The sequence below is a fragment of the Oncorhynchus nerka genome, linkage group LG2 (genome assembly GCF_034236695.1).
Source record: "Oncorhynchus nerka isolate Pitt River linkage group LG2, Oner_Uvic_2.0, whole genome shotgun sequence".
Lineage (NCBI taxonomy): Eukaryota > Metazoa > Chordata > Actinopteri > Salmoniformes > Salmonidae > Oncorhynchus > Oncorhynchus nerka.
The window spans coordinates 56,346,683-56,372,731 of record NC_088397.1 but is presented as its reverse complement, the minus strand read 5'-3'; the positions used below and the strand labels follow the sequence as shown (position 1 = coordinate 56,372,731).

Below are 26,049 nucleotides of genomic sequence, written 5' to 3'. Positions count from 1 at the left end.
GTAACAGGGTTGACGAGTTGTGCTCGACCCGCTCAGTTTTCCACAATGAAACACCAGAGAATGGCCAAAAAGAGTAGAACCAGCTCAACTGATTTTACACTATGATTTGAATGTATTAAATGTTGAATGTCTCGTTAGAATACTTTTTTTCAAGGAATAGTTTCACCATATTAACATGAAAGTTCAGTTCGCGTAACAGGGTTGACATTAAAATGAGGGACAAGGTTTTTTTTTTTTTTACCTTAAAATGAATCACTAATAAAATAATAATCTTCAGAAAGCAACTAAATAACCAGGGTTCTACAATGATGGTGAAAACTTGGGGTTGAGTGGGATTAAAACCTTCCCGAGCAGTCACAGAGGGTGCACAGACGGACATGTCAAAATGCTGAATTTTGGCACTTTAGCAAGTCTATTCATATAGAAAATATCTGCTTTATTGAGTTCATGTTGTCTATATTAAAGGGCACTTCATTTAATAGAAATGGCTTTTAAAATGATATATTTGTGCTCTATTTCTACTGAAAATATCAAAAGGCACTTATTTGTTGGAACGACCCAGGTGTTATTTTGATTATTTTTAAAGTGCTCTGTCCTGAGCTGAAAACCGCCTGTCCAATTGGGTGGAGGGGTATAGGGTTTGTTAAGTAGTTTGTCATCACTGCAGAGTGGCTAGGAAATCCAGACAAAATCAGATTTCTCATCTATTATGACTACTTGTTGACAGTTTCTTTGAAAACTAGGCTATGGAGGTTCACGAGTTAGATGTTTTAATGCTATTGAATGTGTGTTGGAAATCTGAAGAATTCTGATGGTTTTCATGGTCTGCAGTTGTTACTTTCCTTCAACAAGATATCCTAGAATATTTGACACCCAAAATGACTAGTGTTCCTCTAATCTATTAGCATTGTCCGTATGCATTTAGAGTAGTTAAGAGTACAAAGGCAGATTTACCATGGATGTTACTGCTCATCAAAAGACTACAACCATCCTCGCTGCTGTGATTAGTTCTGCGCATACTCTGGTTACAGTCACTTTCCATTGCCGGGAAAAATGTTGCTTGCTAGAGCTGAATGGCAATCCAGCTGTGTTTTTCTGGGCTATGGATATGAGCCTGTTCACAAAATGATATTCCGTATTATAAGTGTTTCCTGCAACCTGCAAGAGATCAGTTGTGGTGTCCAACATGTACATGATTTCCCCCCAATTATCTCTGATTGTGGAGTCTGTGTGTATGTGTATGTTTGTTTGTTTGTAGCTACACATAGTGTTATTTCTCTATTTTCCATACAGACTGCCCTTTTGATAGGCCTGTATTTTGATAGGCCTGTATTTTGATAGGCCTGTATTTTGATAGGCCTGTATTTCACTTTCTTTTCTTTCCATGTTACCTACATGTACATATTGTTTTTTTTACATAACACCTATTTTTCTTAACTTCTTAAAACGTTGTTGGTTACGGGCTTTTAAGTAAGCATCTCACTGTAAGGTGGTGTATTCGGCGCATCTGACAAATAACATTTGATTTGATTTGATGTTCTCCGATCCTTCTGTTCACCCTCCTCATAACAGGTAATACATCATTTTTATGTTTTCTTTAAAGTTGATAGTTTTAAGGTGGCAATCAGCAGTTGAAACAATAACAAAGTGTATTCCCCCGACCCAGTTTCAGTAAAAAGTTGAGGGAAGGGATGGGGTTGGAGAAATGTAACCGCTCTCAAATTTATAGACATAACTATGGATGCAAGGACTGACCATGTATGATATCAAAATTATACTTTTAACCATGTTTTGATGTTTACAGTGTTTGTTTAGATTTATTTTGTATACAAACATTGGAGTACAAGCTTATATTTTAGGTTCGGATGGGTTAGGACTGTTGAACTAAGCTCATATATAAAGTTATATTCTTCAATAATCAATGGTTCCATATCATTCGTTTATAAGTCCAAATGGACGTAGCAATGCAGATTGCCCCTTTAACATATACTTTTATAGGGATTCAAATATGACATTTTTTGAAAAGCCTTTCCTTATAACCCCTAAACAAATTACAAATGACAAGACTGACAAGATGTGACAAGACTGAGCATTCAAAACACAGAGCGGAAAGGTTATTTATCCTGAGGAGTTTAGGACCTGTCTCTATTTTCCTCCACTAGCCTTTGTCTGTATGTTAGGACTAAACATTGTCTGCCATGTTGAATCACAAGCGTAAACCCCACTGACGCTAGTTGAGTTTTTTTTTCACAGAAAGAATGAGATTGCCCTGGCATTACGGCTTCCATTAGATCCCCTACATTCTCTCCATGCAGTTGTTTTCAGTGCATTTTAATTAGAATGAGTACATTCCTCTAATGTTCATTATCCCCACCTGCCGCTCTGCCTTTGATCTCTAGACCTTGCTTTCTTGGCCTTAACACTTTTGAAATATTGCATGAGCACTACCCAATTACCCTTTAATGTCAACTAAGTGCCTTTGTCAGTGTGAGTGATATTGTGAGTGTGGCTGTGCGCACGGTCCCCCCACCCGTGTTTCTCTGTTAGTCCAACCCGCAGAGTGGTGCTGGGCAGTAACTAGGAGTTAATGAGAAGAGTCCATTCTGGTCTCAGGGACCTCATTTGGAAGAAGTATCCATCAGTCTTTCTTTGCTTATCGGCGCACATCTAAAGACAAATTCTATTTTTTTTTCATTCACTGATTAAAAAATAAAAATCTCATGAAAGGGTTTGGAAAAACACGTCCATCATTTCGAAAATCTAAAACTGTGTTATTACTTAACGAGGCAAGATGTTGTCATTGAGATTCAGGGCTGTCTAATTAAATTGCAGAGGCAGTAGTGGCATGGAGGCAGTGAACATGCTTTCACATGCATAAGGCCTGTGTGTAATAAATCACTGAGCCCTGTCCTCCATCTCCCTGAGAACTGAGTGTTCCACACACCCTGCTTTAAAATCAGGGGATTACACTGAATCCTCATCAAGGTCACCCCTGGAGGCATGTTCTCTGTGTGTGTGTGTGTGTGTGTGTGTGTGTGTGTGTGTGTGTGTGTGTGTGTGTGTGTGTGTGTGTGTGTGTGTGTGTCTTAGCAAGTGTGCATTTTTGCACATGTATCTATATTCATCTATCTTCTTAGGGTGTTTTCTTTTCTCTGCTATAGGGACACACTGCTAGGCTTGGCCTCCTTGGTGATCAGTCCCTCACTCACCTCATTAAATTGCCACCTTAGTCTAAATTATTCAGGGCATTTAACACTTTTTCAGGCTCTGTCTCCTGCAGTCTGATTAGTGCCATTTCTCACGTGGCTCTGATGTGCCTCGTATCTGGAAGAGTGTGCTGTGCGTTGTGGAAGGTGACAAGGCCTGACGGGCGGAACCATTTATGTATCTGTTATGTGATGATGAAAACCGTCAGCCCAGTCTGCCTCACTATCTGAATGGCCTTGTTCTCTGGGATGGAACATACAGAACATTGCAGATGGAAATGAATTGTACTGAAGAAAACTATTGTACAAACAAGAGATGGAGTAGCTTGACTCTAGACATGCTGAAAGGCTGAAAACAGAGAGACTGCTTCCTGAAGTGCATCATCAGCCTCCAAAGCTAACATCATTTGGCCAATCAACCACAGCAGATCCACTTGAATGCAGATGTTGACCAAGCCCATTAAGTAAATAGAAGAGTAATTGATTACAATCAATACTCTACCTTTTCAAGTGTGGTATGTCCAATGATTAGGAGCAGGCTCAGAGGACACATTGTGCTTCTCTGCTTCTCAGCTTGTATGAAAAGTGAGGTCATGTGGAGTCTTCAGATTAACCCATTGAATCCTGTGTGGCTTGATCCTTTATGTGTGTGATGTTTGTGTCTCTGAGCCCAGCACAACTCCTCAGATGCAAGAGCATGTTTAATTAAGCATATCATGAGCACGCTTAATTCAGCATGACAGTGTCAGGGCCACAGCACTGATCAATTGGAAGTGCTGCTTCCTGCTTCCTAAGTTTCTGCTCTGAAATGAGCACTTCAAAACACACTGCATGCTGGGACAGCTGGCTGGGAGAAAGGGACAAGGTAAAGAGGCTCATTTCCTTGTCTCCTTAGAGTAGGGGTTTCAAATTCAGGCCATGGAGGCCCTAGTGTCATCTGTTTTTTGTTTTTTTCCATTCAATTAAGATCTAGACAACCAGGTGAGGGGAGTTCCTCACTAATCAGTGACCTTAATTAGTCAATCTAGTACAAAGGAGGAGCAAAAATCCACAGACACTCACCCTGCGTGGAATGAGTTTGACACTTGCCTTTAGAGGTGCTCTCACTTAGCCTTTGTTCAGAACACAGAGCAGGTGAATGGGAAGAGACAGGGTGAAGGAGTTGATTTACAGACTATTGAGATGCGGCCTTACATTTAGTTTTGTTTCTGTGCCAACCATGTGGTTCATCCCAACCCAGATAGAGAAAATCTACAGTACATTATGAGGTGGTTAAGAGGTTTCAGCTACAAGTCCTTGAGGACAGGGATGACGAGGAGCTGTTAGTCAATGTGATGGTTAGTAAATGGAGGCGTTGATAAGTGTTAGAGTGATGCTTTCCATGCTATAAACCACAGGTTCAACCTTGAACATTCAGAGCTTAAATGATAAGGGAAGGCCAATCACACATCCCAATGTAACACGTGTGTTGGATTCACACCCTGAGTGAGGTGAAATGTGTTACTTGCTTGCTGACCTTGAATTAAAGCCAGTTTGATACATGCTTTTTCATACACTACATTGAGGATTTTAATGTATGTTATGCATTTAGAAAACCTGTCCTTCTCTTGTTGTTGTCGCATCCTGTTATTCTGCACACACACACACACACACACACACACACACACACACACACACACACACACACACACACACACACACACACACACACATCAACCAACTATCAATAGAAAAATACAGGAGGTGAGGACATACATGTGTGTGTGTGTGTGTGTGTGTGTGTGTGTGTGTGTGTGTGTGTGTGTGTGTGTGTGTATCCCTTTTCTTGAACAGGCACAGTGTTCCCTGTCTATATTCTGAATGGCTTTCACGCCTCAGAGAAGGTGAAGAGAAGGTGTGTGTGTGTGTGTGTGTTGGGGAGAGTGAGTTCTTCCTCTATAAAGCAGGCTGCCATGGTGTCTGAGATCCTGTCATCACTGCTAAAAGTGTCAGGCAGAAAATTAATTAAGTGGGGTCTGCTGATGGGTGAGAGCAGGGGCTATGGCGGCACTAACCAGGCCGTCAGCCCCTGTTTCAGGGCCCACGCTGGAAAGGAAAGGCCTAGCCACTCTGGCCTGACGGGTACATAATGAAGGTGTCTGCTCCCCTTTTACCAAGCCTGACTCATTAAATGGATTTTCTGCACAGGGTCAGAGAGATAGTCAATTTAGCCAGCAGGGACAGAGCCAGGCCGAACAGGAAACAGGAAGGGCAGGAAGGCCTCCTCCCCCCAAGAAGACCCCATTGTCTACCTCCCATCTCTTCCACCTCATATCATCTTTCTCTCTATGTATTTCTTTCTGAATGGACATTTAAACAGTCTTACTTACAGTAGCAAATCATTTGCATAGACCTCACAAAACCATTTCCATATTAGAGCATAGTTCTGAAGTTCAAAGTCTTCAACATCTTTTATGTATGATTTTCATTTCATTAATGTATGGTTTCATTTCATAATACTCTTAGGTAATCTTAAATACACCCACCCTTCGAGGAGGGGAAGTGTAACTTCAAAGACCAAAGCTACAGACGTGGAAGGTTAGCAGGGTTCACTCTCTCTTCCCAATCCCTTCTGGGGGGGAAACGTGGAAAGTGACAAGAACATTACATTTGAGCTTTATAATTCGGAGGCTGGTGCAGAGGCGGTCTTGTCAAAGTCAGGACTGTGAGGGAACTGTCATGCAAGAGAGGTGAATTTGATGGGAATTGGCAGGCAGATTATGGATGTAGCATTTGCGGCCCTGGCACAGGCGTGTTGTGTCCACTTGACGGCCGGACTGCTGCTATTGTGTGTCAGATCTCTCTGCCGGATTGACTGACATCATAAAAGCCCAAGGCGCATTTTACCTGACAGTCAAGCTTCATTGGTAGTTTAAATACCTCCTCCGTTGTCTCCCTCTCTCGCTCTCTTTTTCTAACTTGCTGTCTCTCTCTCTCTTCCTTCCTTTTTTTTGCTATACCTCTCCCTTCTCTTTCTCTTTCCTTGTTTCACCATTCCCTCCAGCAATTTCCTAATCCCTGGAGACGTCATCAAAGTGTGCCAAGTGCATTAATGATGTGTCTGTCTTTTAAGAGTAGAACATGCAACCTGGTGTCAGACTGTATTCTGGAGCACACACACACAGTGCAGGGACACCACAGTTTACAGAGGGACTTCACAATACACATCACATTGCCATTTCTCAAGGGCCTCACTCTGGTGTCTCAATCAAGCCGGTTGCACTTGAGTAGCGTGCAGGTTCTGACATGGCAGATCAAAGGGCAGGGAAGAATTGATTTTGCTGCGTCTCTACAGCTTCAAAATAAAAGCCCTTGTAATGAGCCGTGTTCACTGGCAGCAGGCAATAAGAGTATCCCCCAGGAACCATGTAGAGTGGGAGGGAGGTATTTAATGCGACACCACCCCATCCTCCACAGGAACCATGTAGAGAAGGGAGGGGGAGCTACTTATGTGCAACACCAGCCGTCCCTAGGAATTATGTGGAGGAGGAAGGAAGTATTTAACACAGCACTCCCACTTAGCCCCCCACTGCGTGCTCAACGTGGTATTTCATGCTACATGAAATGCAGTCCTATAGAGACACAATAGGATCACATGAGCCGCATGCACACTTAGGCACTCAGCTCTTACTCCCTCTACCACTCCAGACCATCAAACACCCATATTGGATTTATGGAGTTCTATGTGCTGATCTGAGTTTCACACAGTGAGGGAATTTTATCCATAAAAAATGTACTGCAGTAAGATGCAGGGAGTGAGGCAGAGGAGAGGGAGGAGAAAGAGGTGTGAGCTAACATTCTCCAAGACCTCGGTCGGCACAAGCCCAGTGCTCCAATAGTTTGCTAATCAAACAGGGACACCACAGCGTGAGCAGGCATTAGTGGCCACGAGAGAGAAAGAGAGACAGACAGAGAGAGAGAAAAAGACATAGACAGGGGTAAACACAGACAGACAGAGAGACAAAGAAACGCGGTGTCTGTCTGGCACCTGTCACTCTGGGCTGGCTGCGTAGACGTAGAGGCTGAGGCTGCTACCTGAGAACAATACTAACTGTGGTGCGAGGGAGAAATGTAGGAGCTGATAAATGGTGTTTGAGACTTCAATGTGATTGATAGAGCTGCCTGCACTGTTCTGTGCTACCTCTACTACTGACTCCCTCTCCTCTTGCCCCAGGCCCAGCACCAGTCAGAGGTCCTCCTCACTGGAGCACAGATCACACCGCAGCCGGCCTTTTGTTCTCTCTCTCTCCTCCTCTCCTTCCCTCGTGCTCTGACTCTTCTCAGTACATTTATCTCATTACAGTCGTGGTATCTCCAGTGGCGTTTACAATGAAGTGTTAATCTCTCCTCTCATCAATCTTGGAGGCTCAGGAGTGCCGAGTCGCTCCCCCGAAAATGATGACTGGCACTTTTACTTGTTTGGAGAAATAAGTGTGGGGCTAAATTGAATTTTAATGGATTGTGCATCCCCAGTGAAAGGTGCAATCCATTATTTGATGATTGTAATGTTGTTTGCTGCTCATGTTGATTTATGGTATGTATAGCATGACAGGCCAAAGGTTGCTGGGAATGGGAAGGAAGCTGCGTTGTGTTGATATCGTTTTTAAGTATGGCACAGAGGAGGGCTACGCTCAGGGCTCTGGGTAGGGGAGCGACTGCACTACAATGGCGTTTCTTTCTGTGTCCTGTACTAGCAAATAAGAATGCTCCTTTCCACCAGCATTGCAGAAACACAGTTAATTGAACATGATACATGTATTCCTTTGATACAACAATATTAGCCCCTCCCAGGCACAAAGAGGCAGGAGTAAATAACGAATGACAGTTAACAGACAAAGCTCATTTATTTTCCCCTGCTCCTCTGTAGTGGATGTTGTCTGTTATGTGTCTCTCTTAAGTCTTTCTACTCAGAGGCCAACTGCTCTCTCTCTCTGTCTCTCATATCCTCCCTTAGGATCCGCCATCTGCTGATGATAAAATATGGAACCTGTCAAGAGCAGAGATGTTAGGAAGAAGTTAGCCAGATTGTCAAGACTGGAATATGTCATCATAAGGCATCTGCAGCATTAGTTTAGAGGCACAAAGGGTTTTACAGTCAAGTATTACATGATCCTTTCAAGACTTTACTTTGCTGTGAATGTGCAACGTGACGGCCAATCATTTTTGGGATAAGACAACATTTCAGAGTCTTTATAGCTCAACCCATTGTATGTTGCTGGAGTATTGCATCAGAACAGTTCAGCTTTCTCACATTTATACATGTGTCTGCTTGATGTAATAGGATTTTTTCACTTTTGAGGAATAATTGTAATGGGAGGTTTGAGGGCGGAGATCAATCAAGCCGTGTAGGTAGTAGTCGTGTTATCCCAGGAGACCATTCGCCAGGAACTGAAAATCAATAAAGGCAGTTTAAAGGCCATTTTAGGGGCGGCCTCACTGGGCTCATACATCACCTCTCAATCTGCCATCGTACCTCCAAACAAATCCACAAAGGAGCCGTCGATACTCAGGGAATGACTTCACATGTGGGGGGGGCATCACAGGAACCTTAAAAAGCTGGTGTTGAAAAAAACGACTTTGTGATTTGCGGTCTTTGGATGCATTACGATGACAGCTGTCTTCAGTTTCTGTATTACTTGATGAAATGTGTAATATTTATATAATACCGTATAGGAGTCAGGAGAAGATCAGGTCAGCCATATCATAATGACCTCAGCCCTTTGTGATATGGAAATCATGCTGTGGTTAATGAACTGTCCCATTCCTATAATTAACACAGTGACTCATAACCCACCTGCCCTGCCAAGGTATGTGGGACAAGGACCGTCACACGTACCCATCCACAGCGTGCCATACAAGCAGAGGTCACAGTTAGTAAAGGAGAGGACGATCGACTTTCAGAACCGCAAAACTTTCATGGCGCCGAGCGAAGAACAACAGCAGTAATAGAAACTGTGGCTTAACGTGTTCATCCCCTGCCTTAGCAGGCAGATGGAAGGCAGGTGCTGCCCTTGAATGTATTATTTGTGCCATCAATACAGAACACAGCATAGTGGGGGAGAGAAAAACAACAGGTTGCTTTCACCATGTCGGTCAGAAAAACACTGCCGGACACCTCAGAATATAAAGCAATACGGACAGAGGTGGAGGGAGGCTGGACAAAACGGAATGACTCTGGAATATAGAGCAGCTTGTATCTTTCAATTAAAATCACTCAATCAATGGGGATCTGAGTTGGGACCATCCCCCGTATTACTGTCTGTCTGTCTGGGTGTCTGTCTAGAGTGGAGGCCGTAAGGTCTGCTGTAATTTTGGGCTGCAGCTTTAGGAGAGGGCCAGCAGCGCTCCCCTGGGAGGGAACAGTCCCAATAAAAGAGGCAGAGGGGAGCCAATCAGCCACGACTGCTGCACTACCCTTACCTCTCTCCTCTAAACTCCCCTTCTCCCTCTCCCTCCCCCTCTCCCATCCAACCGACAACAGATACAGGGATCTGAAGAGACGAGGCAAATTAAAAACTGATATCCGCAGTGGTTGAAAATGGGTATGTGTGTGTGCGTGGATGGGTGGGTGTTGCAGTGTGTGGAGGAGGCTTAGGAGGACCTTCTCAGTATGAAGGCTGAGAGGAAAGCAGGTGAGATAGAGAGGTGTGAGTGTCATTTCATAATAGATGAGCCATTACATCTAATGCCTGTATCCTTTTATCCCTGCACTGGGGAAGGGGCCTTTTGTCAGCCCCATCTCTCCGGGATATGGAGGCACACAGAATGTGTGTAGTTTAGAGAGCCATCTGAAAGTAACACATTGCACAGTGTCACGTTGCAGGGATAACAGAACAGCGGAGTCTGGTTGTCAGGAGATTTGTGGTTGCCATGGCGAACGCCTAACTTGTTCAAGGCTAGAGGAAGAGGGGCTATAGGGCTGATGAATAGATGCCAATTAAGCCAATAAATGAGTTCCACAACCCAGCCACTCTCTGACAATGTCCACTCACACCAGAAAAGCATTAGTACTCTGTATGACAACAAAGAACAACCAATTGTTAAACCAGTGTCTTCATTTCAGGTCTTTACAGTATATTTTAGTAGCCACAATTGTGATTTGATGTTCTTATCCTCTGGTATTGTGGTGGCAGTGAGGAAATAACTTTGAACTTGGAAACTGTCCCTTTTTTCTGTTGTTGCAGAAGATGAGATCTTGCCACAGGCACTCTATTGCTGGATATCTTTATGTCCCTCCTCCCATTCTGATTCTTCCTGCTTCTCCCCCCTCCTCTTACTTGGTTAAATCTCTTTGAAGTATTGCTAGAATTAGATTTTTCCTTCTTCGCTCAAGGGTCTTTCATTATATTGTGTTTATCACAAGAAAATAAAAGGATGAGACAATGGAACAATTCAGAAACAATAACACAAAAGCAAACAGAAATGCAACCACTGGCAAGGTCAAATGATTATGATCTGTTGCCATGGAAATTGCAAATCATGCCGTTTTTCTTTGATAATGTATACCATCACTATTGTTTCATGCACACATGTGCTGCAGTCTCACACACACACACACACACACACACACACACACACACACACACACACACACACACACACACACAGACACACACAGAGAGAGAGAGAGAGAGAGAGAGAGAGAGAGAGGGAGAGCTCATATATTGGGAGCAGGTGTTGTCAGACAGGCAGGAAGGTCAACCGATACTGCTGGGCTAGGTCAATACAGATCACAGGTACCCAGAGTGCTGGCCTACAGTAACTGTCTGCTGGCTGGGTGGTGTCAGGAACGTGCCCTTGTGCTCTTTGACCTTTATCCCATCATCCCTTTCAGACAGGAGCTCTGGAGAGAGACATGGACCCTCGTATAAGAGACATGGACCCTTCATGCCAAGCAGTAGACTTTAAATCAGGCCTGGACCTAAAGACATTACTGGGGCAAAAGCTGGTTTGCCCCCCAATTTTTTTTTAAATCAAGACCAATAATTCATTTTTCAAAGTAACAAGTAAAATTAAACCAAATGAATCTGTGCCTGTTAACACACTTTTGTTTTAGCTTGATATATAAGCTTGATATATATTTAATAAATGCATGCCATGGAATAGCTTGAAATGGATGAACATAAATAAACAACAGAATCGCAACACACAAATTAAAACTCAAAAGCCTGGACTGTCAATCATTGAGAGCATGCCTAATTAAAAGCAATGAATTAGCTTATGAAAAGCAACCCCAAAACAAATCCACGTTAGTTCTCTATCAGCCAGGCCAGGCAGGCGAACAGTGACCTTCACTGTCATCGTCATCAGCATAATTGTCATCATCATCATCGTCTACATCTACAGCAACACTACTGCTGTTTTCACCAACCGCTAGCACCACTATCACAGTGATTTGCTTGGCACTCGTTACCGCCCATGATTGTAGCTAAAAAAAGACCAAATGAACCTAGCGGTTTGTGAATAAATGATGTATTCATTTGCAAGCCTGATTTGGCTGCATTCATCTCTGGTTGTTCTAAGTGAAGGAATATGGAGATGGTGAAACAAGCGCAGCTTCGAACGCAATGACAGGAAGCTTAAGAAGATAAATGGCATCTTTCGTCTCAGTCAAAGCACAAAGTCTACCGGGGAGGAGAATATGTTACATCAACTTAATGACTCGAGCCACTGAAGAAAGGAGCACAGAAACACAAGCATAACATCACTAACTGCTCCCATTCTGCTCACATTCACTGACTACTGTGCCCACTGCTGAGCTAGAGGAAGAGGATATTCTAGGGGTGGAGGCGTAAGACCCTCACTTCGATTCAGAATGGTTTGGAATAGCACATTTAATAGCCTTTATTCCTGTTTACACAGCACAATTGTCTTAGATTGCCTGGTAAAACATATATATATAATATGAAGTGACATCATTATTCATGCTGTGCTGATAAGGGTTTAGTAGACAGTGTGTGTAGTGGAGATGATTGAAACTAGTTCTGTGTTTCCTTTCCTTAATTTGGCCTCAGTGTGTGTTACTCTGTTTTTCCCAGAGAGACACAGTATATCCACTCCCAAATGACATGATTGGTTGGGCTGGATGGGGAAGGTTGGGGTGAAAATAGCATTGTGTGAGGGAAGTGGGATATTTTCCTGTGGAATCGGTGTATGCGTGTTTGTTTTAGTCCATTTTTTGTGGGAGTATCTTTCTGTGTGACTGTTTTTCAATCTGTTCATGCTCGGTTGAATGGTCAGATAGGATTAACGCGTGTATCGATGGAGTAGTGAAAATGAGTGGGGGAAGTGTGAAATCAGTTTTGTATTGTCTCTCTGCACATGTGTACACTCTATAAGTCTGTGTTTATTCATGTGTGGCTGTATTCTGGGGTTTACGGTGTATTGGGTTTTGTGTTTGGGTATGTGTGAGGATGTGTACAGTACGTTATAGTGTGTGTATTGGGGCCATAAGGATGTTTGATGCGAAGCAGAGCAGGGGACAGCTGTGGAATAGACAGTGACAGCATCCTTACATGCTTAAGGGGCCTGTCAGGGATCCGCTAGCACTGTGGATGCTGCGGCGCTCTCCACACACACACACACACACACACACACACACACACACACACACACACACAAACGACATCTCTAATTAAGGCTGAGTGGCAGGACAGCCCAGCAGACATCCCGTTTTCCCCCCATATGTCCACGGGTCTGACTAACACATCCCACTGTCTGGGAATAGTCCCTGTACCCAAGGTGAGAGGAGTCAGTGTGTGAGCAGCTAGAGGGATGTATGAGGGCTGTTTAGGCCATCTAGGGAAATAGATTTAGCCGATTCGGCTACGTTTTATTCCTCAATATATGACTCCCATTGTAAACGCATAATGTGAATTTAATAACCCAAGGACATCCGTCAATGATAATGATAGTTTGCTCGGAGATGTGTAATGGAGGTCGAGAGGCATGGTGGTGAGAAAGGGGTATGCAGCCGCCTGCACATCATCTGTTGACGTATTTCACCGGAACTGCATTAATATAATGATTTACAAATTCCAGAGCATGTTTTTTTGAGTTGGCAACATTTCCCAGTTGACTCACTTATACACAGTCCTGTTTTCTTTGATTGTCATCACCTAATCATTGTCTGCTGCTGTAATTCCCTTCACTAGCTTATTAAAGCCTCATTCCATAAAGCTGGGAAATGTCAGGTCTTCTTGACACCTATGTGATAGTGCATTTTATGGCCACAAGGCATGTTTTACGAGCAACCTCTAATGCCACCACTGACAACAACATTCTCCACCTCTCCTTCATTGGGGCAGCAGTGGCTCAATAGACAAACACAGTGTGCTTAAACTAATAACACATAAATTACTTTATTTTTCTTGTCTATATTGAATACATAATTTAAACATTCACAGTGTAGGTTGGAAAAAGTATGTGAACCCCTAGGCTAATGACTTCTCCAAAAACTAATTGGAGTCAGGAGTCAACTAACCTGGAGTCGAATCAATGAGACGAGATTGGTGATTTTGGATCGAGTTGCCCAGCCCCGTAAAAAAACACTCAAAATTAGTTTGCTATTCACAAGAAGCATTGCCTGATGTGAACCATGCCTCGAACAAAAGAGATCCCAGAAGACCTAAGATTAAGAATTGTTGCCTTGCATAAAGCTGGAAAGGGTTACAAAAGTATCTCTAAAAGTCAGTCCACGGTGTCGTGTCTTTACTATCATTAAATTGAAGACTTCGTTTTTTATCAAAGATACTCTGTAATTAGTATTATGCGATCAAACTGATTAATCATGTAACCGTAATTAACTAGTCAGGGCACCAAGGAAAATATTCCAATTACAAAGTTATAATTTCCCAATATAACCTTTCAGATGTTTTCATATCTGATCAATAGTCTTCTGAAAAATGAATTATTTATTTTACCTCACGTTAGTCTCATTCCAAACGTCATAAATTGTTGGTTATATGCAGAACCCAGTCTTCACTATGAGTCATCCATACATCAATTGTCTTAAATCCTTGATTTTTTTTGCTAACTAAGTCATTCACAGAAATGCATAAACAAAACAAAAAGGTAAATACGGTTACAAGAAATGATCGGAGAATGTGCCCTAGTGGGCTAAACCGGAAGTGGTGGTCAACTGAGATGAGACACTACAAAGTTGATAATTATAACAATTGAAATGCTAATCCTTTACACATGAACGCTCACTCATTCGGGAACAATTGCAATCAATATATATATTTACGCTCAGTGTGTCGTCTTGATCGCTGTTGAAAAGTTTGTTTCTTTTGGAGATTTGTCTCGGTCTCTGTCGCGGTTATAGTGGTTAGTCAGAGTGACATTCAGTCATGTTGTTGTAGAATGGATGTTTCGGTGATTGTCGTTCTTCGTGTTCAATGATACCGAATTAATAGCTGCAGACTAGTAATTAATATCAAAGACTTGTTCTTATTCTGTCGGTATCGATAGTCTAAGAGTTTAACCACGTGGTATGGTTAAAAGATTCAGCAATGGTCTGCAACCTTCGTCCTGCCGTGATTGAGAGAAACATGGTCTACTTGAGAATTTCTCAAAGTTGGATTTTATTCGGAATTGCAGAAAAGAGGCTGTCCCAGGATGCCTGATCCAAACTGGGCTCAGGGGCAGTCCTCTGATTTAGTTCAACTCAAAAGGGAATTGGAGTTTCCTTCATTAAACAGTCCAAAATCACATTACACAATTTTACAAACAGTATCATACTCACTCATTCATCTTATACAGCAATTAGATGTAAACTTAATATCTGAGGCTATTATATAAACAGCGTTATGGTAATGTGGCCACACCGTCTCCGATGAGCTTCCCCAAGTTGTAACAAACGGACCAGTTCGTAGCTGGATTCTTCACCGATCTTTTACACCTTCTCCGGAACATGAAATTTGTTCGAACCTCAAGTTCTGTGAGGTGGAAGAAATTCCTTTGTTCTCTATGAAAATTAACTCTCTCTTATACTGTGTGGCCATGAGGCAGGGTCTTCTCCTCAGGAATTTACGACCTCTCTCTGACCACAGCAGTCTGGTTGTAGAAGCAGAGAGCAGGGGATGGTGCTCGCTGTACCCAAAGAGGGCAACGTCATGACAACGGTAAGACAAATTGTCTATAAATGGAGAAATTTCAGCACTGTTGCTACTCTCACTAGGAGTTGCCGTCCTGCAAAGATGACTGCAAGAGCACAGCACAGAATGCTCAATGAGGTTAAGAAGAATCCTAGAGTGTCAGTTAAAGAGTTACATAAGTCTCTGGAAGATACTAACATCTCTTTTGACGAGTCTACGATACGTAAAACACTAAACAAGAATGGTGTTCATGGGAGGACACCATGGAAGAAGCCACTGCTGTCCAAAAAACATTGCTACACGTCTGAAGTTCACAAAAGAGCACCTGGATATTAAATATTCTGTGGACAGATGAAACTAAAGTTGTGTTGTTTGGAAGGAACACACAAGACTATGTGTGGAGAAACAAAATCACAGCACACCAACAGCAAAACCTCATCCCAGCTGTAAACTATGGTGGAGGAAGCATGATGGTTTGGGGCTGCTTTGCTGCCTCAGGGCCTGGACAGCTTGCTATCATCGATGGAAAAAGGAATTCCCAAGTTTATCAAGATGTTTTGTAGGAGAATGTAAGTCAATCTGTCCGCCAACTGAAGCTCAACAGAAGTTAGGTGATGCAACAGGACAACAACCCAAAAGACAGAAGTAAATCAACAACAGAATGGCTTCAACAGAAGAAAATACGCCTTCTGGAGTTGCCCAGTCAGTCCTGACCTCAACCCGAGATGCTGTGGCACGACCTCAAGAGAGCTGTTCACACCAGACATTCCAAGAATATTGTGGAACTGAAACAGTTTTGGAAAGAGGAATGGTCCAAAATTCCTCCTGGCCGTTTTGCAGGTTTGATCTGCAACTACAGAAAACATTTGGTTGAGGTTATTGCTGCCAAAGGAGGGTCAACCAGTTATTAAATCCAAGGGTTCACATACTTTTCCCAACCTGCACTGTGAATGTTTACACGGTGTGTACAACAAAGACAATAACATTATAATTGCTTGTGTGTTATTAGTTTAAGCAGACTGTGTTTGTAAGTCGCTCTGGATAAGAGCGTCTGCTAAATGACTTAAATGTAAAATGTAATGTGTTTGTCTATTGTTGTGACTTAGATGAAGATCAGATCAAATTTTATGACCAATCTATACAGAAATCCAGGTGATTCTAAAGGGTTCTCTCTCTCTCTCTCTCTCTCTCTCTCTCTCTCTCTCTCTCTCTCAAAAATGTCTCTGCCACATCCCCATCCCAGTTCAAATTTACCTTGCGTAATTGGTTACAGTGGTAGCCATTGTAATAGGTGTTGTTGGAGAGGGTGCAGTAGGCTGTGTATTTTCCTCTGTCCTCCAGGTGTAGAGGATTTGAGAGGGGCTTCTCTCGTGCTGGCTGCACTGGGAGATTACATATAATACCTTGACTGACTCAATTGGGCCTTTCCTGGCAAGGCAGAGATCACTAAAATACCAGCAGACTTCTCATAGCATTGATTTCTGCCATTTCCCACTAATCTTGATGGAATCACGGCTCTAAGAGAGGACCATAGAGCTTCCTGAAATAGGTCCTGAAAAAACGGGTGGGAGTTTGAAGTGTGGAGCCTTGTGCTCCAATGTTATTTTGACAAAATGCTTTTCTGCATAACATCCTTTTGTGCTTTGTTCTGTTCCTTGGAGAATGGCATATTTTTTCCAAAGGCAAATTCCCCCTAAGGTGTGTTTGCTTTTGTGTAACAATGCTGTCTTTGGGCAAACGTTTCATAATTGTGCTCTTTAAGCAGCCTCACACAATTATGGTTTTGTTTATGCAGACAATTGGAATATGGCAGTTTTTCAATATGAAATGAGCAAGGTTGCGAGCGCTGAGGCTGTTGAAGAAATCGCTCTTAATTGACTGAAAAGCCTCAAGTCCCTGGAGGGTGAAAGCACCATAAAGGTGTATTTATGGTATTCATAATTCGCTGAAATAAAATGTGCATGCTCTCCAAAGAATCACAGACAAATGGCCATGAAAAATGAATGAAACATTAGAAATCTAAAACCCTCTCCCTGTTGACCTGAGTATATGATTATGCATGTCGCAAGCCATTTTCTTCTGATTATGTTTCTGCCTTGTGCCTGGTTGTCAGGGAGATCAGTATGTATTACCCCTCCACTCTGTGAGTGTGATATACAGTGTTCATATTTATAGGAAACAGGGAAATTCACTCTTCTAGTGCCAATATGGCCATCTTCTCATTCAGGTGGCCTTCTCTGTTTTTTCCTTCACCCCTCCATCCTCTCTCTCTCTTATGGTGACTATAGTTAATCAGATATATTGGCCTCCTATCTCTCACAAGCCTACTAAATATTTTTCTGTGATTCTCAATCCATTCCTTTCACTATAACATAAACTACAAGGCTTAACTGTCCCCAGAGAGATATAAGTAGAGTACATACCCCGTTGAAGTCCAGTTAGAGAACATTTTAAGGTGCACTATGCAGAAATTGCTCATCCATTTCCTGTTTGCTAACATTCTAATAGTTTGCCTAATTTCAGTTTGTGACAAAACAAGCAAGTATAGTTTAGAGAATCATTGTACAATCTAAAATATATTTTCCAAAACCAAAAAGATTGTATTTTCAGCTGTTTGAAGCCAAAGCATAGAAATAATACATATAGAACAGATCGACCACTTCTTAGACTTGCTTTCAAGGAGAATGACAGATCTATAACTCTCATTTCTATGTGATTTTGGTCGGGCAGCCCAAAAAGTTACACATTGCAGCTTTAAGTGAAAAGAGGGACATAGTATGCGATTCATCCCTGGGAGGCGGAGGTCACAGGGTAACGCAATGTTGATGTGACACCTGATGGCATGCTGATGGTTTTAGTTCCTAGCCGCATTAAAGCAATGACTAATGGCTTCATACCAGCTCTCCACTGCATTCATTACCAGGCCGCGGCTGCCTGGATCCATACCCTGCGCTCTCCTATATGAAATCCAGACCTCTCAAATCAATACACCCCAAGGCTAGGATAGGGAGCAGGAGAAGAGGATGCTTCCTAATTCAATGAAATAGACATTACCAAACGCACCGGACGCGCGCAGGGCATGAGTAATCATAGACAAATTCATTTTAGAACCCCGGTAGCGCAGATGATGCTTTCAATTAGGGGTGCACTTTAGCCCAAGTGTTTATGATGCGGATATAGGGGGTAGTAGGAGTGGGCAGAGTGAGAGGGAGTGGGCCCTGCCCCTTCCTTTCTTCCATCCTTAGGACAGAGGGCATCCAAAGCCTTCACTGTAGAGCAGAGGTTGGTGATTTTTTTGGGGCCCACCATTTTCTTTTCATGTTTACTTTTTAAACATTGTTTTTTTTGGGGGTGGGGTAAAAAAAAACACTGTAAAATCACCAAGAATTGCTAAAATGAGTTTAATTTAGGAAATCTGTTCCCAAGTTTTCCCACTAATAAAAAAAAGACGTGATCGTTTCTCAAGGTATGAAGTGATTCTTATTGTCAAATACAATCTCTTTTTGGGCTTAGTTGTGGTCATTTTGCAGTGTAAATGTTCCGGCCCCCGACCATCCACTCTGACAAAAATCAGCCCACGGCTAAATGTAGTTGCCTACCACTGCTGTAGAGAGAGGACAGGAGGACATACTGCAGGGGAAAGTCAATAGTACTCAAGGTTGGGACACAATGAAGCATATTTATTGGAGATAAGAATATGATATGACTGTACTGTAATGCCCGTTTTGAATCAAATGCGACTTACAGTGTGTTGTGCAGTTGTAGTCATTGTTTAAGGTTAAACGATTGATTTCTAAGTTCCTTGTATAATAAATTAAACGAGACATCCCATGCAATCTGAGTTTGTGTTTAGAGATAGGAACAGAGAGAGATGCTGTTTCTCATTGTGATGACGCTGATATTTTGCTCATGCTTCCAATTATTATGTGCACTAATATTATGTAGTTGCTAATATCTAAAGTTGTTCTGATTTTAAAATCAATGAAGTTGAATGTTTATGGGTATGGGCCAGGGTGCTGTTAGTATACACTGAATCAGTTGAATGATATTGTACAGTATATTGATATGTTGTTGGGATATGTATGCCTTTGTTGAAATGTGTTTTTATAGTGTGTTATCCACAACCAAATTAATTCCCCTTCACTGGATACTAAAGAATCACTTGATTTCACTTGGCTGGCCTGGTGTTTTATGGTTGGATGGCTATGGAAAACTTACTGTGACCCCACACTGAGGAGACCATGCCTGCTGTGGGTAGAGGAGAGGGACTATATATATTATCCATCCTCTACTGTTTTCATGGCATTGACCCTGTCCTCTCCCTCTTTCCCTCCCTCACTTTCTGTCCTTCTCTCTGTTTGTTTTATCTGAGGGCGGTGGCAGCAGAATTATGACATCCGGCCTGCTCCTCTCCCTCTATTGACTCTGTTCTATATGGAGGTGTCTGGTCTCGCCTTGGGACTTGCCACACAGCTAAGAGTTTGGGGTTTCATCTCGGAGCACAGTGCCTTCACCTCTCCATTTGTTAGGAGGTGTAGCTTTGTTTACTTATTGATAACTACCACAGGCACACGTTTGAGTGGGTCAAGAACTGCAAACGCTGCTGGGTTTTCACGCTCAACAGTTTCCCCTGTGTATCAAGAAGGGTCCACCACCCATAGGACATCCAGCCAAATTGATTGTGGGAAGCATTGGAGTCAACATGGGCCAGCATCCCCGTGGAACGCTTTCGACACCTTGTAGTCCATGCCACGATGAATTGAGGTTGTTCTGAGGGCAAATAGGGGGGTGAGGGTGGGGGGGTGCAACTCGGCCTGGCTCGCAGTTGGCGTTCCAATTCATCCCAAAGGTGTTCGTTGGGTTTGAGGTTAGGGCTCTGTACAGGCCAGTCAAGTGCTTCCACACTGATCTCGACAAACCATTTCATTACGGACCTCACTTTGTGCACGGGGGGCATTGTCATGCTGAAACAGGAGAGGGTCTTCCCCAAACTGTTACCACAAAGTTGGAAGCACAGAATTGTCTAGAACGTCATTGTATGCTGTAGCGTTAAGATTTCCCTTCACCGGACCTAAGGGGCCTAGCCCAATCCATGAAAACAATCCCAGACCATTATTCCTCCTCCACCACATTTTACAGTTGGCACTATGCAATGGGGCAGGTAGTGTTCTCCTGGCATACACCAAACCCAGATTCATCCTTCGGACTACCAGATGGTGAAGTGTGATTCATCACTGCAAGGAACGCGTTTCCACTGCTCCAGAGTCCAATGCCGGCGAGCTTTACACCACTCCAGCCGACCATTGTCATTGATCATGGTGATCTTAGGCTTGTGTATGGAAACCCATTTCATGAACAGTTCTTGTGCTGACGTTTCTTCCAGAGTCAGTTTAGAACTCGGTAGTGTGTTGCAACCGAGGAGAGATGATTTTTACGTGCTGCGCACTTGAGCACTCAGCGGTCCCGTTCTGTGAGCATGTGTGGCCTACCACTTCGTGGCTGAGCAATTGTTGCTCCTAGATGTTTCCACTTCACAATAACAGCACTTACAGTTGACCGGGGCAGCTGTAGCAGGGCAGAAATTTGACAAACTGACTTGTTGGAAAGGCATCCTATGATGGTGCCTCGTTTAAAGTCACTGAGCTCTTCAGTAAGGCCATTCTACTGCCAATAGAATTGAGATTGCATGGCTGTGTGCTCGATTTTATACACCTGTCAGCAACTGGTGTTGCTGAAATCCACTATTTTGAAGGGGTGTCCACATACTTTTGTATATATAGTATATATATTGTTTTGTTTCTTTATTCTGGTCTAGGTACGTACGGGCCAGAGGAGGGCTGGTCATCAGCCTACCCAGAATGCAGACAGAGGAACCAGTCACCAATCAACATCGTAGACCAGGACACAAAGGTGTCCATGGAGTATCAGGAGCTCACTCTGGATGGATTTGAGACAGAGTCCTCCAACAAGACCTCAATGAAGAACACTGGTAAAACAGGTGAGATTCACCGTATCCCTGTCTGTTTACCCCCACCCTCCTTTCATTATGTATATATACAGGTAACTGCCAAAGAGTATTCAATTGGGTTGAGATAAAGTGTTCAATTGGGTTGAGATCTGGTGACTGAGACACTGAGACACACACAAACAAAGAAACACACACACAAACACTTTAAACCCCATATTCTCCGTTTAGACCACTGTTTCAAAGTCACTGAGATCTCTTCTTCTAGCCATGGTAGCCCCAAGAAATGGGCAACTGGGAATTTATATACATGACCCTAAGCATGATGGGATGTTAATTGCATGAACCACACCTGTGTGGAAGCACCTGCTTTTAATATACTTTGTATCCCTAATTTACTCAACAGTTTATTTATTTTGGCAGTTACCTGTATGTAGAGTCTGAACATAGTATGACCAACCTATTCCTAGCATAACATTAGAGTACATTAAAGGAGCATTATGTAGAAGATTTGTTCCATTATAATGTCATAAACTGCCTATAATATACCTGCCGTCATAGTGGAATTATATTACATTTTTTGGGCCCTTACAAAATTGCATTAAGATTTTCAGTTTTCCGATTGGTTAACAAAAGTTGGTATGGCTCTTGTTTTCGAATTGGAGGGTTTGTACCATCTCTCTGATTATCGTCACTCGGAGGCGTGGTCCTCCTCTTCCGAGCACAATCAACAATGGCGGATGTCTTAGGCAAGCATCCAGCCCCACCGGTTGCGGATACAGGTGCCAAAAAAAATAGTTTAGCCAAGCGACTAAATGATATGGCTCGGGGGGAAAACCAGAGTACATATAGGTAACAATTTGATTCACTGGAGAGAAGTTATGGCTGAAGTCTGATGCAGAGATGGCCTGTTTTCTGCTTGGCAGGTAACGTATACTCACCCCATTCCGTACAAATGTGCGCAACCGCAACATTCAAACGAGGCTACAAAGAAAACTAATGGGACAGAAGCGACTGTGTTGACTTCAAAATCTGGGTGTGAACTACGTTTCTATTCAAGCGTTGATCGACATGGTAATGGCTCTATAGTATTGGAGAAAAGTTGAAAAAAAACTGACCCTCCGTTACATCTTGACGTGTCATGTCGTAACGTACAACACGCATAAAGCAACTATTTATGTCTTGCAATCTCTCTCCGCCAGGTGTGGCACTTCTCCCATCGTTTAAAAACAAGAAATGGACAGTGGCGGGGATAAGGGGGGATACATAGTCATTTTTTTGCATCATCATTGCATGCGATCATCATTCTCTGTTTACTTCTTCACTTTAGCCCTGCCCTAAAAACCCGATTCAAATTCGACAAACCTTCAAATAGGTATGTAATGACACATTATATAAACTCTTTATAGTGTTTTATTTACATTTTAGAGGCGATAAGGTGATAAGTTGGACAGAAAGAAAAAAAAAAGCAATTTTCCCACACAACATCTCTCCTTCTCACTATCACGCATTAGTTTCACTTCCCCACCTGACATTTTGAAAAAGACCCGACGGGGCTCATTGTCTTGTTGAATTATGCAGAAACGGGCAGCGTGGGGTCATGTAATTGATTCTGTTGGAAAGGGGAGAAATTGTGCTTTACAATGGTATTGACATTACAGTTGATCTGGAAGTATTGTGTTTTGGGGGCGCTAAAATAAGGTCAATTGTACGGACCAAGGCGATGTACAAAAGTGAGTGAGTTTACGTTAACAAGATGTGGCACCAGCTAGCTAGCTGTGATGTTTGTGAATGGAAAAATCTGGGTTATCTTTATGCTGTCTAAATTATCTGGCTTTCTTGATAAATAACTCAGGTGTACATGGTATTTGCGATCTAAAACCAGTCAGGATATTGACATAAGCATGTGTGTTTTTGAGAGTCATGGTCATTTTGAACCTACTTATATTTCACATTGGCGGCTAGCTAATGTTTCATGTACATTTCTCTGTTTGAGAGTGATAGAACTGTCATGGCACTCGGCTGTAACACTATCAGCTGTAATGGTACTTTTTGAGACTTCCAAGTTATTATTACTGAAACAATGTTAGCTAGCTAGAAAGTGTTTCCGCTGCCTGCTTTATCAAGCATTGGAATGGCATCCAGCACCACACTGTCAGATAGGTGACAACACATGCTTCATTTCAACATGAGAATAGCTAAATATATTTTTCCTGTTCCATTCAATGATGGCTATTGGTTAGCCTGAACTTTCTTGAGTGTGCATCATTTACGGTTGGTTTCTGTGTTTTTGTGTCCCTCTCTTTGTGCCTGCCTTCTTTGAGTAGCCTATGTGGCGGTGTATATATGGTACTGTCATGTCTCTCCCTCTAGTATTCAGCACTTGGAGTATAACTGACTGTCTTTCTCTAAAGGAGGGATGAGTTTCTGGAGGAGCCTGTAGTGGTTGAGCTAGATAGGAGCACCATTGAGGCAACAGAAGGCGAAAACAAGCGACACTGACATTTTTGGAGACATTATCACCTTATATGTGTATTGCCAGTATTGTACAGATCTTATTCAGTAAATGTACTTTTTTTGTTATGTTTTATCACTTCTATTTAGCCTGATGAATATGAGCATCTCTAAAGATCCCTGCTGCTAGACCTCTCTTAAGACACCTCTGAAGCCTCCACTTTCAAACAACTAGAAGACCTCCCTGCCTGCCTCCCAGTCCCAACCCCAAAATGTACTGTACCAGGCTACACACAGAGACTGATCACAGGAATCAATCAATCAATCAAATGTATTTATGAAGCCCTTTTTATATCAGCAGATGTCACAAAGTGCTATACAGAAACCCAGCCTAAAACCCCAAAGAGCAAGCACTGCTAATGTAGAAGCACAGAACATACACATGGACAGCTTAAGCTCCATGGCTGGCTGGCATACATGTAGTGAAGGAATGGGATGAAATGTGCATTGATCTAAATATCCTTATGCTGTGGAGAGGGCCTACAGTGCCAGACCATTTTCTTAGGTTGACTTTTCTCTATAAACATGGACTTACTTTGGAGACTACATGACTTTATTAAAGGCCCACCGTCATCACATGATCACCCCATTCAATTTGCCAAGCAGCTCCTCCTAAGTGGCTCTTCACAAAAAGTGACCGCACGTCCCAACTTGCAAACTATTCATTGGTTTAGAAGACAAAATAAGAGTGACAATGTGATTCTAGCCTATTGAAACACACAGAGCAGACCATCCCCCTCCCCAAACCCCCTTGCTGCACACCTAAACCCTATTTTTATTTACATGGTGAGGTCATTTGAATGGGATGACGATGTGACAACAGTGGGCCTTTAAACAGTTAGTTCAGATGAACTCTATAGAGGTCTTTACACAGCAAGATCCATTGATACACCTATGCTGCTTTGTCTTACCCAGTCCACCTGTGAGCCATAGCACTATTAAAATATATTGTTGGCCTCTTTACCCTCCTCTAATGGCTTCCAACACTCTACTCAGCAAACTGGATGCAGTCTATCATAGTGCCATCCGTTTTGTCACCAAAGCACCTTATACCACCCACCACTGCGACTTGTATGCTCTAGTCGGCTGGCCCTCGCTACATATTCGTCGCCAGACCCACTGGCTCCAGGTCATCTACAAGTCCATGCTAGGTAAAGCTCCGCCTTATCTCAGTTCACTGGTCACGATGGCAACACCCATCCGTAGCACACGCTCCAGCAGGTGTATCTCACTGATCATCCCTAAAGCCAACACCTCATTTGGCCGCCTTTCGTTCCAGTACTCTGCTGCCTGTGACTGGAACGAACTGCAAAAATCGCTGAAGTTGGAGACTTTTATCTCCCTCACCAACTTCAAACATCAGCTATCCGAGCAGCTAACCGATCGCTGCAGCTGTACATAGTCTATTGGTAAATAGCCCACCCATTTTCACCTACCTCATTCCCATACTGTTTTTATACTGTTTTTATTTTATTTATTTATTTACTTTTCTGCTCTTTTGCACACCAATATCTCTACCTGTACATGACCATCAGATCATTTATCACCCCAGTGTTAATCTGCAAAATTGTATTATTCGCCTACCTCCTCATGCCTTTTGCACACATTGTATATAGACTGCCCATTTTTTTTCTACTGTGTTATTGACTTGTTAATTGTTTACTCCATGTGTAACTCTGTGTTGTCTGTTCACACTGCTATGCTTTATCTTGGCCAGGTCGCAGTTGCAAATGAGAACTTGTTCTCAACTAGCCTACCTGGTTAAATAAAGGTGAAATAAAAAATAAAAATAAAAATAATCCTCCCATCCCTGTGTTCTTGGGGCTCTACCTGCCTCGAGGGGTGTGTATTATTGTAACGCTTGTTGTCTGGGGAAGGAGAGGAGGGCCAAAGCGCAGCGTGGTAAGTGTTCATCTTATTTAATGAAAATTGAACACTGAATAACAAACAACAAAGAAACAACCGAAACAGTTCTGTCTGGTGCAGACACACAAAGACTAAAAATAACCACCCACAAAACACAATGGAAAACAGGCTACCTAAATATGGTTCTCATTCAGGGACAACGATTGACAGCTGCCTCTGATTGAGAACCATACCAGGCCAAACACAGAAATAGAAAATTATAGACAAACTAACATAGACAACCCACCCAACTCACGCCCTGACCATACTAAAACAAAAACAAAGGAACTAAGGTCAGAACGTAACAATTATGTCTGGGCTG

The 26,049-nt window shown here is 42.7% G+C and overlaps 1 protein-coding gene across 1 annotated transcript in view; it reads left to right on the top strand.

Annotated features, from left to right (window-relative positions):
* Window positions 1–26,049, top strand: part of LOC115138350 (receptor-type tyrosine-protein phosphatase gamma-like) — a 263,743-nt gene that overhangs the window by 146,801 nt on the left and 90,893 nt on the right. Inside the window, exon 3 of the mRNA XM_029675127.2 lies at window positions 21,159–21,341. Within this exon, the coding sequence (XP_029530987.2) occupies window positions 21,159–21,341 (183 nt within the window). The remainder of the gene's footprint in view (window positions 1–21,158; window positions 21,342–26,049) is intronic.